General features: G+C 36.8%; 1 protein-coding gene across 1 annotated transcript in view; it reads right to left on the bottom strand.

Annotated features, from left to right (window-relative positions):
* Positions 1-19,168, bottom strand: part of DNAH11 (dynein axonemal heavy chain 11) — a 179,655-nt gene that overhangs the window by 112,716 nt on the left and 47,771 nt on the right. Inside the window, exons 30-42 of the mRNA XM_087712777.1 lie at positions 18,689-18,922; positions 18,090-18,221; positions 16,472-16,632; positions 15,279-15,435; positions 14,329-14,474; positions 13,896-14,012; positions 12,284-12,422; positions 7,547-7,639; positions 6,769-6,963; positions 5,570-5,647; positions 4,436-4,568; positions 3,361-3,488; positions 1,500-1,648 (exon numbers count right to left, since the gene is read on the bottom strand). Of these exons, the coding sequence (XP_087568903.1) occupies positions 1,500-1,648; positions 3,361-3,488; positions 4,436-4,568; positions 5,570-5,647; positions 6,769-6,963; positions 7,547-7,639; positions 12,284-12,422; positions 13,896-14,012; positions 14,329-14,474; positions 15,279-15,435; positions 16,472-16,632; positions 18,090-18,221; positions 18,689-18,922 (1,862 nt within the window). The remainder of the gene's footprint in view (positions 1-1,499; positions 1,649-3,360; positions 3,489-4,435; positions 4,569-5,569; positions 5,648-6,768; positions 6,964-7,546; positions 7,640-12,283; positions 12,423-13,895; positions 14,013-14,328; positions 14,475-15,278; positions 15,436-16,471; positions 16,633-18,089; positions 18,222-18,688; positions 18,923-19,168) is intronic.

Below are 19,168 nucleotides of genomic sequence, written 5' to 3'. Positions count from 1 at the left end.
ATACTCTAGAATTATACGTAGGCAAAAGAATATTCCCATGTAGGTCTTATTAGTTAAACAAAACAATGGCTCCAAAGAGTACATTGTTCATTTGCCCAGAAACAAGGCAAAGTTCATCTGAGAACTAGGATCCTGGAAGATTAGAGAGAATAGTTGCAAGTTTTCTCACATTCAGCAGAGGAACAATTTTGCTAACATATAAACCATGGGTCTTCAAACTATGGGCCGAAGCCTGCGCAGGACCACGAGGCTGCCCCATCCACATCACCCTGCCCACCCTTCAGCTGAGTGTAGGACTTAACTTTGTGAGCCCTGAGGGCTGAAACTGAAAGGTAAAGCCAACAATTTTGGCCTACAGAAATGTTCTGGAGCAGGGGGCAGGGTGAAAAACAGGGTGCACAGAAGGCCAAAATATGGGTGAAAACGGCCTGATTTTGATCGAAAATGAGCCATTTAGCCTATTTTTGGCCTGCAGAATGCTTTGGGAGGTGGGGGAGGGTGAAAAACGGGGCGCACAGACACCCCAGGAGGCCAAAAAACTGGTGAAAATGGCCTGTTTTTCACCTCCCCTACCTTCAGAAAATAGAGAGAGAGAGGGAGATGGAGGGAGGGAGGGAGGGAGAGACAGAGAGATTTCTCAAGCTCCTTGAGGCTGAGAAGAATTGCTGCAAAACTGAGTTTCCTGAAGTGGACCACTAGACTCCTAAACAACTGAAAAAATGATCTAGTAAAAAGAAAAGGCAAACAAAAGAGCAACATGGAAACAAAAGAAAATAAAACACCCCCAGGAGAAAAACAAATTAAAGTTTACTATGTGTGCATTGTTCAATTGTTCAATGTTAAGTTGGCCATACCCACCTAGACACATGACCACCCAGTCACATAACCACCTAGCCATGCCCACCCAGCCGATCTGCCCCCCCCCAAGAGTCTGAGGGACTGTGAATTAGCCCCTTTTAAAATGTTTGAAGACTTCTTGATATAACCCTTCTATGGCTGTAATTTTATTAACAATCTCTGACATCATCTCAACATTTCAGATGTCTCCAGTCTGCTGTTGAGTGTTTCAGCAATCAGACAATATTGAATAAATTTCTGATTTCAAATAATACTGGAACATGTTTTAAAGAGAATTGTAGGCAGCACAATATACTGTAGCTGAATTAAATGAATGCATATAATTTAATCTGTTGAAATATTAATGATATGCTTTTCAAATAAAAAGCTTTAAGCAGTAGCAATTTATGTCAATAATTTTATAATCACAATTATTTTATAATAAATAAAATGTATTGTATACATTTTACAATACATAACAATAACAATTATATCATACAATAACAATAATGTTGATAGAGAAGCAGAAATAGGTCATAAAGAAGAAAACCCCAAAAGCAATTTGGATAAAGTTTGCCTTGGTTTGTAATCTGGTGACATTGCATATTTCACATTAAAATGAAAAACTCTTATGCAAGAATAAGTTAATAAAGATTACGTACGGATTCCAACCAAGATCCTGTGGATTTACATACAGAATTCCTGCTCTTGACACTGTAGCAGGGGTGGCTGTTTTCAAATGGTGTATCTCAAATAGCAGTCGCATTGATGGAGTCAAAGGAACCCGTTCATTGCTGGCAAGTGTCAGCACCTATGAATGTGTAGAACAATGCAATGTTACTCTCACAATAAAACCCACTGCATTCATTTTTATAGTAATCTAAAAATATATTTCTGATATTATTATATTATATTATATTGCTCAGTTCATGTCTAAGGATCCATTAATAAATTCAATACATTGTGAGTTCATAAACAAAGACCCAATCAATTACAAAACAATGCCATCAAATTCTAAGGGAAGAATACAACAGAAGTTTATATTTAAGGTTATGATTAAATATTTGAAAAGAAAAACAGAATTAGTAGTACATGGTTTGTAATCTTTTTATTTAAGATTTAGCCAATCTCCACATAGAAAAGAATTCTAATTTACATAAAATATATTGCCTCTATGCATATAGACATATACCTGCAATAGACAAACTAGTGTTGTTCAGATCACTTACAACCTCTTGTGTTTAGTTATATTGGTTAAAATCAGTAGGAGCTAAAGTACTAAACCTCTGGTGTATTTCTGATCACAGATTCTTGATCTGTGCTAAAAGACTGATTTTCAAGAGAACTTCCAGAAGAAAAAAATGATGGATTGAAGACGGCTCCACAAAAAGCAGAAGCAATGTATAGAATGAGGAGCCAATGAGTAGATCAGCTTTTCAGACAAAGAGAGGAGAGATTACCCACAGATGCTCTGGACAGTTGTACATAACTTAACCATTTCCTTAATCCTTTACAGACTTTTGCTGACACTAAGACTGAAATGATGATGTTTTATGGATTTATTTATAGATAAGAGATGGGATAAAGAGATCATTGGCTGTTAATTGAAAGATTTTTTTTTATTTAAATGTCTTCAGGTGAAGGTTGCAAGCCACTTCATTATATATTTCTTTTCTTTTTCTTTACCATATCTATCTACTTTTCCTTTCTAGATCTGTTTTTGTTTTCTTTTGCATTTTTCTTTCTATTCTTCTTTTAGTTTGCATTACTTTTTAGAATTGCAATTATAATCTCTAATACAATAATTTTTAAAAGCAAGGATTAATTTCTAAGTCATAGAAAATCTTGAATTCCTACCAGTTCAACAAATTAGAAGAGAGACATATACATCTCCATTCCCTTTCCTTTTCTGACTAGTACTAGAATATAATTTAATTGCAGAAATTAATGTTAGTAAGGTTCATTCACAAGCTCAGTTTCCTGGACTAACTCATTGTTCGTTTTACTTCAGTTTAGCTCTTATTCAATGCAGAAAAAGAAAACACAATTTTCTAGTTTATTAAACAAAATGGAGATTTTTTAAAAAAATTGCAATTACTCAAGTTTTAATGTAGTGAGAAACCCCGCGGAGATTTGGACCCTCGCCTCTCTCCCGGCCTTCCGAAAAGCCATTAAAACCTGGCTGTGTCGGCAGGCCTGGGGTTGATGAGCTCCCTTCCCCTCTCGACAGGTATGGTTGTTGGTTATTTTTTTAAATACTTGTCTTGTTTCTGTATGTTCCCTTCCCCGTTTGAGTTGTTCACCGCCCTGAGTCCCTGCAGGGAATAGGGCGGCATTTAAGTAAAACAAAACTTCAAACTTCATTACCAAAAATATTTCTAACTGGATCTTCTGGTACATCACAGAAAAGAGATAGAATGTTTTAATGAATCTCAGTCACATAGAGAAGCAATTTCATGGGGGGGGGGGAGAAAAGAAAATGAATGTTAAAGGAAAAAATGAAAATGCACTTTTTTTGCTCACCTTGTTATCATCCATAACTGTATTGAGTGATTCAATCCACATAGGATCTATGTCCCCATCTAAAACAATCCATTTTGGCCAATTATGGCTCATATTTGCTTGCTCTCTCAAAAGAGAGGAAAAGAGTCCTGAGAAATGCATGTAAATAGATTTTGATAATAATGCTTAATGACAAAAAGCAAAAGTTTCTGTCTCAGATGCAAAAGAACCCAAAAAATGCAGACAACTGTTTTCATGCATGCATATGAGTTTTATTAAAGGTTTGTTTTAAATGTATACTTCATTCGGGGCAAGATCAAAAAAATTAATTCCATATGTCTAAGGTTAAGTAATTCTATAGTGGCTGAAATAAAATTATATTGCCTGTCTAGTTGTGTATCACAATGTAATGAGATTATATTAGCATGCGGATATATCCAGGTAAAGCTGACATCAAGAAAATAACATATGGGGAATATGCAGAAGGCATCATATAAGAAATTTAATGATCTATGTATGAAGAAAAAACATTTCTGATGTTTGGAAGACAATATTTTCCTATGTGAAGTATTCAATAATACGTAATGTTCAGATGCACCATCTAAAGGAAGAGTTTTATCTGTAGTATCATTTATAAATAGAACATAGTAATTATTTTCTCTATGTTGATGTTATCAGTGTTCCAGTTTGTTTCAAATAATATTTTGCTTGGTTTTCATTTCTATTTATTGATTGATAAAAATTAAAAAACCAGAAAATAAAAATATAGCATATCACAGAGTGAAGTCTTTTAACATGCTATTTATGTACACAAAAGTAAAACGGTTTTTCTTTACGGAGAAATTATATATGTATAAACTTAGTCTCCATTGATCTGTGGTAGGAAATAGAAATTTTAGCAATCTGTATTCTGATACTTATCCTGGGTAGCTTGAACATGTATGTCCTGCCAGAATTTTGGGGTTACTTTTTTACCCAACATATCATATTGGCTAACAATTAAGAGTAGTTGGGATACAATACAGTTAGAAAACATCAAATAGTGGGAGCTGGAATAAAAGTCACAATAATAACTATTATAATGTATTTCACTTGCCATCTTTCCATTCTCTTGTAGCATGATGTATGAACCCAAAGAGCTCATCAGTAGTCACAGCCTTGGGGTTCAAATCATTCCAAACAGGCTTCTGCTTCATGATCATATAAGTCTTATTCAGTGTTTTCAGAATCTGTTAAATAGAAAAAGAAAGAAAAAGGAAACAAAAAGGAAATCAAACCTTACATTTGGAGGAAAAGTGGTTTTTTTAAATGTAAATATGAACATTTCTATAAAATCTGAAGTGTAGTGTTTTGATCTTTGCACTGTATTTCAGAGGCTGGTTTTTAAGGACTTCTAGAGACACTAACCATGGGAAAGGATCTTCTAAAATTTCCCCCCACAAATCTAGAATTACAGAATTATTAATTCTATACCTTCTAGTTTTTTTCATAAATGTTTTTCATTCACATCTACCAAAATTATTTCTGTTTACATTTTAATAGTGATTCAATAATTTGCAAGGTTAGAAATGACAATGGGGCAAAAACAATAGTGCATATTAGTTTCACTTTGCGAATAAGCAGAAATAATGGGGAAATGACAAAGACAATTGTTCTCCAGAAAAATGAAAGAGAACCCATACATTAGAATTTAGTAAGCTTTGACTTCCGCTAAAAAGTAACCCTAAATTGTTAATAATTTTATCTCTGATCTGCCCTTGCATTTTTCATTAATTAATTCATTGGCTGCTGTTTCACCTTGTAACTGTGAATAGCTAACCATCTAAAAATCAATATAGTTACAAATGACAATTAAATATTTTAGTATTCATAATTAATAAAGTCTACACTCAAATAAGTATATAAATAATTTAAAACAGGTTTATCTAACCTTGTGGTCCAATGCCTGAGACAAGAGTTAGATCTTCAATGCCTTACAAAAAACAGTTCATAAGATGCTCTTGCATCAAAAGATGTTAGAAGGATTCCCCCCCACAAAGAAACTCTTTTTTTATTTGATTATTCCCTTGATAGCTTGATCATAACTATCTTTAATCGCTGGAATTTCACATTAACACAAAAATATGGATGGGCATAGTTGGGGTGAAAGCAAGTGATGTTTTTCCAATTTGTCTGGAAAATAATATTTTCAACGAAATAATAGTTGAAATTAGGAAAGGTATACTTGTACCTTGCTTTTTCCTGTTCCTGCATTTCCTACTACAAAGACAGAATGACGCACAGCCAGCAATTCCTCAAGCTGAACAACCTGCCAGTAACAACAACAATAATAACATCATCATCAACAGCAACGACCCTACACAGTTTTCTCCCACATCAACAAAGAAGACATTAGTTTTTTTCCCCATAGTAAAATATTCTCCATTGTATTCAGGAAATGGAAATGTTGTTTTGTACAATAATGATCCTAGATACCTAGATAAAGTACAGTATCAATTAGCTTCAATGGCCAATGAAGTCACCAAAATGTTTAATGGTTTTAATTTTCAATAAATCTGTACAAAGGCCAAAATTACACTTCTTGAGATAAGATAAGCAACTATATAAATATATTAAGTAAATAAATGAAATTAAAGACATAACAAATGCATTCATAAATTTGAATTAGGAGAGTTACTGTAAAAAATGTGAGATCAAGCAGAGCACCTCATTGAGCCATGCCTGGCAATACCAGTCTCCTGGGATTCCTGTGGCTTTACCTTTACTGAGTTACTAGAAAAAAGATGAATCCTAGGTCAATTATACTAGTGGCCAAGCTATTCTACTCTAGGTGCTTTCTACAGTATAATGTGGTTGCTATTTCTATGGGCTTTTCTACAAATCAAGAGCCAGATCTAAATTGGATGTTAATTCTGCTGCTTCACTTCTGTTACTGACACTTATCTATTCCTACTACAGGCAAAATTGAATGCCCTAATGATATATTGATTTTTAATATTGATAAACATTCTCCTATATCAGAAGTTTGTTCTGCCTTTTTTCTTTTTTTCCTCATCAAGCAACAGAACAAAGCAGACAACTGACAATCCTTAAAGAAGTAATATTTCCATTTTTGTACTGTATTAAAGTTTAACACTGGTAGCTAAGTATTAGCAGTACTGAATTATTTAAAAACAGAATAGGGGCAGGAATTGCATTTCCATGACAAATTAGTGCATGTGAGACATTTTATGATAATATGCTTAGATTCTAATTAACACTGAAAAACTAATATACAGCACTGCTACTGAAAGACTAACATTTTAAGGACACTTTGAGAACGTAGTAAGGTCAATAAGGATAACTTCATACCCAGCACAACCTGTCTGCAATTATTTTGATTTAATTTTTTTACAGACTGTAATTAAAAGCAATGGATTTTTTTTTTACTTTCAGAATGAAGGTCTCTTCAGGCTGTAAGTGAAGCTCCAGGGTAGATTGTTTAACCATCTGTTCAAATTGTAAGCCCCTCTTCCTTGGAACATCCAAAGCTGGAAAGAGGTCACTAATTAAGCCCATGAAAATGGGGATATCATCTGTCACTATCTTAGGCAGATTGAAGTCCCTCAAGGCTCGCATAAGTATCTAGAAAAGGCAGTAAACATTATTGTACTTAGAAAAAAGTTTCTGATCAATTTCATGGTCAAAATATACTTTTAAAAAAAGGCTAATTAAAATCCAATTAAAGGGAAATTGTGATGCAATTTGCAGTGGAGAAGAAGTATATGCATGCATGTGTGAGAGTCTCAGCGGTTACACCACAATTTCCTAAGCGGGAGACAGCATGTTCCATAGAGGGGAACAGTATGGGGAAGGGAGGAAAATACTCAGGGTAGCCACACCCTAGAGGTGTATCTATTAGGTAGAAGGTTATAAATTTAGTCTAGTGAGATTCTATCTATTAAATGTAACAAATAAAGAATTGCACTAGACTGGATTTCACCATGTTATTTTTAGGGCTTAGGCACCACAGATTTTATTATCAAAGACAAATTGGAAGACTAATGTTCCAACACACTAATGTGTTGTCTCCATGTGCAGGGGAAAGAATTCCCTGTCAGAACAGCCATGGCAAAATGCCTGTATGGGAATTTGTGACTTCAGTGCCAACATGCTTGGATTTGGAGAAGCAGATTTATGAAGTATAACTTTGCATCATGTTGCATACCTGTTCTTCAGGTCTAGTCTTATCTCCTCGCTTCAGAGAACCAGCAACTACCAAGACAGATTTAATAGCCCGAAGACCCCAATCATAGTGATCCTGTGATGAGATATATTCAGGAAAGTTTAAAAAAACATTTTCCAAATCTAGTAACTTGTCAATATTGTATTTTTAAAAACTAGAAACTAAGATATATTATTCTTTTTTTATATCATACATTTCTATACCAGTGATCTATGCTATGATAAAAATTTTAAATGAAATATTTAGTTATTCAGATCTAAATTGATTCAGATTAATCAATAAAGTAATCATGTTTAATAAATATTTACAAATAGTTATAGTGGTAAATACAGATGTCCTGGAAGCATCTGTATGTGGAGTGTGTGTGTATGCTTGTGATTGAATGATCCCACATTTTTAAATTAGTTTAATTTATTCTTTTTTACTATATTATTGTACTCTTTTAACTCTATAGTGGGGTATGTATGTGGAGAATGCCTGGCTGGTACGTTTGAGGGGATTGAGAGTGCGGCCTGGAGCCCCCTCCACTGAGTGCAGAAGCAGAAGTGGATGGGGGCCCGGATCCGCCTCTCATCCCAGAATGTTTGGTATGAATGGCCTGCTGAGAAGAACAGGGGCCTTGGGAGGGGGGGTCTACGGGGATGGGGATGGGCCACAGCATCGCGGTTATGACTGGGAGGGGCAGGTATGATGGGAGCTACAGGGCTAGCCATTACCGGGGAAGGAGGGTTCGCTATGTCACAGTGATCCCTTGTTCCGGCCCTGAAAGCTCAATTCGAGGACCAGGTGATGTGGGAAGTCAGGGTCCTGGTCTCAGGTTGCTGTTGCTAAATGCCAGGTCTGTGATTCATAAAGCTCCCCTCATCCGGGACTTACTATTAGACGAGGGGACAGACCTGGCATGTATTACTGAAACCTGGCTGGGCCATGAGGGAGGAGTCCCCCTCTCAGAAATGTGCCCAGAAGAGTTTCAGGTGCTCCACCAACCACGACACCAGGAAGGGGTGGGGGAGTGGCAGTTATTATCCGGGAGTCATTAGTTCCTCGCAGTTGCTCCAGAGACTGTCGGATATGAGTCCCTCCTTATGAAGTTGGACCTAGGGGGTCAAGTGGACTTGTTTTTGACATACCTCCCTCTCAGCTGCGTCACAACAGCCCTGCCTGCGCTCCTAGTGTCAGTAGCCGGACTGGCGGTTGAATTCCCCAGACTTATAGTACTGGGGGATTTCAACCTGCCATCTCTTGGCAAACGCTCTGATGGGGCCCAGGAGTTCATAGCCTCCATGACAACCGTGGACTTGACCCAGGTAATTCAGGCTCTGACTCACATGGCAGGACACACACTCGACCTTGTGTTTCTCTCAGGGCAGTGGAGACATGATCTGGAACTAAAGGGGATAGAGATTTTGCCCTTGTCATGGTCAGATCACTTCCTGGTGAGGCTTGATTTTGGAAGCTTCTCCCCCACTGCAGGGAAGTGGAGCCGATTAAATGGTTCCACTCCAGGCGCCTGATGGACCTATTGGGATTTCAGATGGAGCTTGGGGAGATACCTGACTCCCTTGCCCACAACCCAACTGAGTCCTTGGTCATTGCCTGGAATACAGCGGCGGATGAGGCATTAGATCGGATTGCGCTTTTGCGGCCTCCCCGTGGAAGTGGATGGAGGAGGGCACCTTGGTTTACCGAGGAACTCCGGGAGATGAAGCGCCAAAAGAGACGCTTAGAGCGACGCTGGAGGGCTAGTAACTCCTATTCCAACTGAACACTAATAAGAGCCTTTATTAGGACTTATTTAATGGCGATACGGGTGGAAAAGTGTACTCATTTTTCCGCTCTTATTGCATCCGCAGAATCTCGCCCAGCTGCCCTTTTTAGGATAACCTGCTCCCTCCTGAAAGGGAGGGATGCAGGCGAATCTTTACAGGAAAGAGCTCAAAAATTTGTTCAATTTCTGTCGGACAAAGTCACTCAGATTCGGATGGACCTGGACTCCATTTGGACAGTGCCAGCAAAGATGCCGAGGGAGGGCCTTGATCAAATTTTGTGGAGTGAGTTCCAGCTTGTCACTCCTGAGGAAGTGGACAAGGCCATGGGAGTGATGAGTGCCGCCACCTGTTTGCTGGACCGGTGTCCCTCCTGGTTGGTTTCAACCAGCAGAGAGGTGACACGAGGCTGGACCCAGCTGCCCTTAAAAACTATCATCCAGTCTCCAACCTCTCTTTCTTAGGAAAGGTTGTTGAGAAGGTGGTGGCCTTCCAACTTCGACAGACCTTGGATGAAGCGGATTATCTGGATCCCTTTCAGTCTGGTTTCAGGCCTGGTTACTGCACCAAAACCACTTTGGTCGCGCTGACTGATGATCTCTGGCGAGCCAGGGATAGAGGACATTCCTCTATCCTGGTGCTTCTTGATCTCTCAGCGGCCTTCGATACCATTGACCATGGTATCCTTCTGCAGCAGTTGGAAGAGGTGGGAGTGGGAGGCACCGTTTTACGGGGGTTCTCCTCTTACCTCTCTGGCAGGTCACAGTCGGTGTTGGTCGGAGGATAGAGATCGATCCCTAGGCCCCTTAAATACGGGGTGCCGCAGGGCTTGGTCCTGTCCCCCCTCCTATTTAATATCTACATGAAGCCACTGGGTGAGATCATTCGCCAGCACAGGATTAAATACCATCAGTACGCGGACAATACACAGTTGTATCTGTCCGCCCCGTGCCAACTCAGTGAAGCGGTGGAAGTGATGTGCCAGTACCTGGAAGCTGTCAGGGTCTGGATGGGAATGAACAAGCTTGCTCTCAACCCTGACAACACCGAGTGGCTATGGATGTTGCCCCCCCAAGAATAGTCCAGATACTCCATCTTTAAGCCTGGGGGGTGAAATCTTACACCATTCAGAGATGCCCCGCAACTTGGGTGTCCTCCTGGATCCACAGCTGACACTAGAACACCATTTGTCAGCTGTGACCAGGGGAGCTTTTGCCCAGGTTCGCCTGGTGCACCAGTTGCGGCCCTACCTGGACCGGGAGGCACTCCAAATTGTCACTCACGCCCTCGTCACCTCAAGACTCAACTACTGTAACACACTCTACATGGGGCTACTTCTGAAAAGTGTTCGGAGACTACAATTGGTCCGGAATGCAGCCGTGCGAGCGATACTGGGGGTACCGAGATACACCCATGTTACACCTATCCTCTGCGAGCTGCACTGGCTCCCTATTGGTCTCCGAACGTGCTTCAAGGTGCTGGTTATCACCTTTAAAGCCCTACATGGCCTAGGACCTGGATATCTACGATACCGTCTCCTGCCACATACCTCCCAGCGTCCGATAAGATCTCACAGGATGGGCCTTCTCCAGGTGCCATCGACTAGACAATGTCGTCTGGTGGCTCCTCGGGGGAGAGCCTTCTCTGTAGCTGCCCCGGCCCTATGGAACGATCTACCCTCTGAGATCCGGACCCTCCCCACTCTCTCGGCCTTCCGAAAGTCTACTAAGACCTGGCTATTCTGGCAGGCCTGGGGCTGTTGACCCTTGATTGAGTTCCAGCCCCACTAAGGTTGAGTGCATGTTGTGTTCTTTTAACTGTTCTGTCTTTGTATTTTAAATTTTTTAGTATTTTTAAACTGTTTTTATGTAAGCCGCCCGGAGTCCTTCGGGATTAGGCGGCATACAAATTCATTAAATCTTGAATCTGACTTATAAGGTAATATTTCCCTACTCTGCTCAGTTTGATTTTGAATAAGATATAATAAAATTATCAGTAAACTAATTATTTTCCATTCCAAAAAATAGAATAAATGCAAACCACATTTCTACACATAGAAAGGAGGGAAATAGACAGGTAGAATAAAAATGTGCATGTACAACAAAAATGTATATATGCAACAAAAAATGGATGAAAGAACATTAAATAATTTTGGACTACTTATGATATTGTACATTCACATTGTTTTCTAAATTAACATTTTATTTGTTAGCTATGAAAACCATAACAAAATAATATTATTCTTTGCAAAGGATTTTGTAAGTATAGAGGAGCCATGAGGGTAGTTTGGTGTGATGGTTAAGGCATCAGGCCAAAAACGAGGAGATAGTGAGTTCTAGTCCTGCTTTGGGCTTAAAGCCAGCTGGGTGACCTTGGACTAGTCATACCCTCTTAACCCTAGGAAGAAGGCAATGGCAAACCACTTTTGAAAAACCTTTTCAAGAAAGGGGACGTTTCTCCAAGAATCAGGAAAAAAAGAAAGGAATAAAAGAGGAGTCATACCATGTCACACCGTGAGCTTATTTAATACAATATCCCATTTGGAGAACCAAATATAGAAGTTTAGAATGACACGAATGCTCTAGAAAATTGATTGTCATCATTATATTTTGTGATGGTGAAGTTCAGAAGATAACAAATAGAGTTGTGAAAAAATATTTTCCTTTAGGTTATATTAAATTGCCTACAATTAACATTGGTTAACCTGGTGTTCTAGTATTGTGTATGAAAGTAAGAGGAAAACTCTCTGGCCACTTTCTTCATGCTATGTCATTGAAAAAAACACCAACAATTAAATAACAAATCCAAATAGTTTTAACAGAAGTATTTTGACAGCTTTATAGGACTTTCTTGATTTGTCAATACAAATTGGATATACAAAGATAAGAAATTCTTTGCTTTCCAAAATATTAATTAGCTTTGTTGAAGCACAAGTCAAAGAGATCTCACTTACTTGCTTAGAGAGAAGCTCTTTACAAAGAGTATACAGGGTAACAAATTTTCTGGCTAACAATCGTGCATCAATAAACCCTTCAGCAACCAGCATTATTTCACAGATTAGTTCAATGTCAGGGACCACCATTGCACAGGGTCTAAACACAAAACAAAAAACACATTAAACCAAAATCAGAGACTATAATTTGAACATAATGAGAACAAGAAAACTAACTTCCACCTGTGTGTCCTATTAGAGCCAGTAGAATGGGTCTGTTATGGATTCCATAATGTAGGGAGTCACATTGATGGGCCCTGATCTCACCTCTGGGAGGAAGTAAGTGTGGCCTTTCCCCTAGAGATGAGGTCAGTCAGCCTCTCATCATTCCTGAACTTTTGAATATCTGTCAAGACCTGATTTTGTAGCAGACCTGGGAATCCCAGGGATGGCTGAACTTGTCACAACGCTCCATTGTTTTTAATATCCCTCTGCCTATTATTATCTTTTCTTATTTAGTTCTGCTTTTATAGTCTTCTTTATTCTATTCTATTCTATTTATTAAATTTATAGGCCGCCCAATCCCAAAGGACTCTGGGCAGCTTACAGAAATAAAATTTTAAGAAAAAGGTTAAAAAACAGACAAAAGAGAGCAGATTAAAAAGCACATCATGCACCCATGATATTTTAAACAATTATTATAGGTTTTAGGTAATGGTTGATTTATATTTGTTGTTTATTGTCTGCTGCCCCGAGTCACCTTCTCTGAGATGGGCAGCATATAAATTTGATTGATAAATAAATAATAAATAAAAATAAAAATAAATAAATAAATAAATAAACCCCAATTCTAGTCAGTGATTTTTACAAATGTAGCTCCGTGAGCTGAAATTAATAATTATATATTAACAAACATTTTCTTTCAATATATGGGCAATGGCTGCTTGCTAGAATATCCTAGTATCACTATTTCAAACAAAACTGCAAATGTTAATTTTCTCAAGTTAGTTTTTACAATTCTTTGCATATAATCACTTCTGTTACAGAAAATAAATATAATAAGCTGGCACTTAATGGGTAATCTCCAAAGTAATCTTTCTTCTAAAATAGAAATTTAAAAAAAGATTTTGCGTTACTTTGTTTAACTATTACTTTGCTTTACAAAAAGCTAAAATTTTGCTAAAGAGAATGGTCCCCTTTCTCATATTGTTTACTAGGAAAAGTATTGGTATCATGTAACTGTGTTTTGCATTTCTACTCTAATATATTTAAAGTGTTTATTTAATCAAATATTCTTAAATAAAAAAAACTGTTCTTCATTAAAGTACATGATAGAGACTTTTTAAAATGGAAGTGAACGGGAGTATGGCTTAGCGCTACAACAAATGTAAGTGAAGCTATTTTAAGGTTATCTTTTAACTTTGTTATGATTTTATTTTCAATAGTAAAATTCTCTCTTGCATTTAGCAAAAATTAAAAAGAAACAATATTTCATCTTCCATTATGGGGGTAAAACCTGCAACTTTGAAGAGCTCTTTCTTTAAATCAATATATTAAAAAGCTCTAGGTGCTAACTATTGGAAATTAAAGAGTTGACATTAGGGGGCACAAATGTCTTATCCTTCATACTCACCTGAATAGAGTTTTAAGATTTTCAGGTAATTCTGTTCGGCCAGCATAGCCTGGATTCATAGTAATAAATATTCCCACTGATGCTTTCAATGTGATGTTTTCTCCAAGGAAAATGAATCTGCATTATTAAAGAAATAAATCAGCAAACTTTGTTACAAGTGAAGTAATTGTCTCTAGTTTTGGTTTCCTTGGAAATTGTACTCAAAGCACAGGGAAAATCTATAGCTGAAATATGAAAATATACAAGACTACTTTGAAATACCACTCAAGCTGTTCAATTATCTAATTTTCAGTAGAAATCTCTTTGGGGATCTTTTAAAATATCTGTTAATTTGTCATAAAAGGTCTGGTTATTTTGAATTCAGGTAGACAAATGGCTAATAACTTCATAATATTTTTAACACTTTAAAATATTTAAGGTAACTAATACTCACTGTTTTTTGTTATTTCTGATGGCATCATGGATAGCTTTTACTTGTACTGCCACTACTGAAAGAACTTCTACTGAAATTCGGTTGAATTCATCAAAGCACCCCCAAGCACCTGTTTGAACCAAACCTTTATAGATGTTTCCTATAGACTATATGAGGAATAAAAAAAATTAAGTTTCCTATAAACAACAAGAACAAATATTTGCATTATTGTTCTCAGTTGTGAATTCATTAAATTAAGAGTTTCTTGGTTTACTAAGCTCAAGATACCATAAAGCTATGAGATATAAGGACTAGTGCATTTGCAAATATAAATTTGCTTAATAAATCAATAATAAATACTGGTATTAGAAAGTATCATTGAGTTCAATGAAATAAACTATAGTACAAAGCTTGCAACTGGGAAAATTTTTTAAGAAAACACTCTAAACATGGTTTAGTCCCATCCCGGTAATAGTATTTTGTACTCTTTAAAATGTATAATTGAATTGATTACTCTGAGGAATATTAAGTAATGCTTTAATTGTTCCATTAAAAAATACATTATGTATAAGCATAAAAAATGCCAGGGTAATGGAAACTTGGAACCAACTTCTAGCAGAGGTAATGGGTCAGTCATCAGTAACTGAATTTAAATGTGCTTGGAATAAATACATATCCTTCATCCAACAAAAATTCTAAAAATAAATTTTAAAAAACCCTCAAAAGGGCAGACTCTATGGACTACCAAGTCATTTTCTGCCATCAGTTTTTTATGTTTCATTATTTCTATACACCAAGGAGTAGACTCCATCCACTAATGAAAAGATTCTTTTGAAATAATGTCTGTCTAATGTCTTGGCAGTTGTATGATTCAATCTTTTCTAGCAGTGGATCCTCCTGACCGAAAAAAGGAGAAAACCATCCTTATCCCCTTTTCTTTGAAGATAAATGGTTGAAAATAACCAAAGCACCTTGTAATCCATCTGCTCAGAACAGTTAAAAACATAGACCATCATTCCAAGTGCATGTCCAAGATCCTTTGTGGTTTCTGTTTTGCCTGTCCCAGCCGGACCTGCAGGTGCCCCACTCATTGTTAAGTGTAGAGATTGAGTAAGGGTAATGTAACACCTTTAACAATAAAAGCACAATGACAATAACATAAGATTTCTTTAATGATGGACAGTGCAAAACCACAAGCTACAACCTCAAGCAATGTGAACTTGGGAATTTATGATTTATTTTTTGAAAAGAATATTCTCTTCAATAAATAAATTTCATGAATATTATTTTGCTTTAAAACTGCAAACAGATGCATATTATGGCAAATCAATGACTCTGATGAATGTAAGAAGAATATGAGCATACAGTGAAATGGAGATTTGGGATAGCATAAAGTATGTTTTGGAAATTTGTCTTATCCTTCCATATTGTCATAGCTAAGCAGATTTTGTATCAAACAATCTATCCAGTAGCATTTTTAGATTTACACATATGTAAATATATGTATGAGTTTATTTCCAGATGCATGAATAGCTGCTTAAATTATGAGCCTATTGAACACATTTTCAACATACTTTTCAGTTATTGTGTTCCGAATTGCAACATATGTACATATTTCTTTATGGATTAAAATGTAGGAATCTTCCTTGCATTAATAGTTACATGTTTCTTCAGCTCAACAGTTACGATATGCAAAAAATTAAATACTATAAGCCTACCATTCCATTTCTTGGATATGCAGTTTGACCATTTCTTCTATTCCAAACTTTTATTTTAATTAGTTTCTTGAAAATAAACCTAATAGACCTGTGCAAAGGTTTGCAGGTGGTAGAGTGACTGTATATGCAAATTTGTGCAGTTTGGAAAGCCCCTGGGCTGTTTTCCAAAAACATTTCTGCTTTAATCTTTCAAGCAGAGGTTCTTCATTCATCCTAGAGGCATAAGCTCCTTAAAATGCCAACCCAAGCATTACTATATAATTTAAGAGACTAGATAGGGATATTTTGTAACCTAATACAATTATACCAACTTGTAAGTGAACTTAATAATAATAAAAGGACTTTCTAATATTAATATTTTTCATTAGGAAGGATAATACAAAATTTTCTGTATAATAAAATTCTACAAGACAAATCAGGAAGGGCCACAATTAGACAAACATTACCTGTCAGTCAAAGGTGTAATAACTAGCCGAGGGGTATTTCCCAAATACTCATAATAATACTGAAACTGAGCATCACAAATGTTGGCAAAGCAGTGTTGCAGAGTCCAATCCCATCTATGGCGTAGTTGCGACAGCCAAGGGAAAGCTTGGGAACTAGCAATCTATACAAACACCATATTGTAAAACAATTATTTATGCAGATGCTATAAAAGAATAAAAAACCCAGTCAATGCCAAAATGCCTATGCTATCATCCAGCCTTATTCACAATTATTCATATGTAACTCCAGTGTCTGCAATTATAAGAATTTAGATTCATTCCCAGGTACCTCTGCACCATAGCAAATTAAATGTAATAAAGGATTGCCTTTTTAATGGAAGCTTTAGTTGCAACAGATATTAGAATTTCTGCCAAGATAATTTTCTCTTCCATGTTCACATTTACAAAAAAACAAACTATAGGTATTTGACATGAGTCAATTTTATATATGCCTTTCAGCATCATTCATGTCATTTTATTCTCAGATCTGATTTTATTGACAATTTTTGGATTCCATCAAACAATTATATATTCAATATCTCATTTGGTTCTTTTCAGGCATTTGCAACATCATACACTGCCTGATCGTTTTTAAAAGATCAATGATGTCAGAGGAAACTTAGAAACTAAGGTTACAGAAACTTGTGTCTATTGCCTTTAACATCCTCAAAAGAATGTCAATGCAATCCTTTGGGAGTCTTATCAGAAAAAAATTTAAATATAACTGTATATATAGACACCATTCCTTATTTTATATCCATGAATTATGCTCTGCAAAAGGTTCATGCAGAGGAAGAGGCAGATATAAAACATAATAAATTATTTTTTCCCTGATATATTTTTACTCTCTGTTTGTAAAATTTATTTTTGTGTTTTTTAACTCTAAACTGCTTGATCTAATCTAAAGCACTTGCTCTCAATCTGCATTCCCCATTCAGACAGATATGACATATAAACAGAGAAAGTGATTTTTCAAGAAATATTAATCCATAAAGCAAATAGGAATCCCAGCTAGAGTCCAGAGATAACAGGAATCTCTAGTTTAAAATGGATGCTAACTATTCTCTCTCCAGTGAGACTGCAGTAGATATGGAAACGCTTATCAACCAAAGTATTTAAATCCAAGGAAATACACTTATACTACATTCAGGATAGAATCAGACTAGTGACCTAAATTTAAAACAATGATTAGTGGTTTTACCACTAGTCTTTAAACTATGGTGCTGGAGAAGACTCCTGCGAGTCACTTGGGCTGCAAGGCGATCAAACCGGTCAGTCCTAGAGGAGATCAACTCTGACTGTTTTTTAGAAGGCCAGATGCTGAAGATGAAATTCAAATACTTTGGGCACCTAATGAGAAGGAAGGACTCCCTGGAGAAGAGTCTCATGCTGGGAAAGATGGAGGGCAAAAGAAGAAGGGGACATCAGAGAATGAGGTGGTTGGATGGAGAGACTGAAGCAGCAGGTGTGAGCTTAAATGGACTGCAGATGATGGTAGAAGAAAGCCTAGAGGAACGTTGTCCATGGGGTCGCAATGGGTCGGACATGACTTTGCAACTAACAACAACAGTGGTTTTACCTTCTGAGATATAAGCTTTGCCACCACATCCCTTGCATGTACATCTATTGTACAAATAGTCATGATCTTCTGTCTATCACTTGGTGTCAGTTCACCCAACAGTAGAGCAATAAGAGCATTTAGCTGAGCAATCTAAGAAAGACATAAATAATTTTATATTTTATTTTATATACCAAATCATTGACATTCATGTTATATAATTTGTTTATTGATTGATTGATCTGTTTATTTAATACATTAATTTATATAGCCATCTATTTCGCCAATTGAGTCAATTTGCTCTAGTGGTTAAGGCACCAGGCAAGAAAGCAAGAGACCATGAGTTCAAATTCCACCTTAGTTATGGAAACCAGTTGAGTGATCTTGGGCCACTCACTCTCAGCCCAATTTACCTCACAGGGTTGTTGTGGGAAAATCAGAAAAGGAAATTTGCTGCCTTGAGTTATTTGCAAAAATAATAAAGGTGGGATATAAATCAGTAAAGAAAATTGCTTAGAGTTTTACTGCATGGCAAACAGCTTTTTTCATGTTTTACATACAATTGTAAAGTCTATTTAGATATAGTTTGGTAGCTCATATGTAAAGGGTAACATCAATACCTGTTTTTTATGATAATCCTTCAAAGCCGTTTCAAATCCTTCTTCAAGCCTGCTGAATGCTATTCCCACATCTGTAGTCCACCAGATTTGAGAACCAATAAGTGCTACTTGTGCAGGATAATCAATGATCCACTGTTCTCTGGGTTTTTCCTCATAAACAGTGATAGCTTCTGTGATGTGATATCGCACTGATTCGTGCATGGTGTCTTCCAGGCGTTTTAACCAAGTTTCCACCTTTTCAGGTAACAATTAGGCACATTGGATTCAATTCACAGAAAGTTATTCAAACTTATAATTAACTTGTCACTATGTGAATAGGTTCTTGTTCATACAATATATTCCATATCCAAAGGGATTATTTGTATGGAATACTCAGCAAACATTTTTGTAAATTCTAGAATGAAGGGCTACATATAGTATGTGCAAACCACAGAGCGGTAAAGAACGTAACATTTACAAGAACAAGTGAGTAAGCAGACA

This window comes from Thamnophis sirtalis, unplaced genomic scaffold (genome assembly GCF_051295495.1).
Source record: "Thamnophis sirtalis isolate CommonGarterSnake01/CBP01778 unplaced genomic scaffold, rThaSir2_p1.2 scaffold_4, whole genome shotgun sequence".
Classification (NCBI taxonomy): Eukaryota; Metazoa; Chordata; class Lepidosauria; order Squamata; family Natricidae; genus Thamnophis; species Thamnophis sirtalis.
The sequence above is the reverse complement of the archived record's forward strand: the minus strand, read 5'-3'. Positions and strand labels throughout refer to the sequence as shown.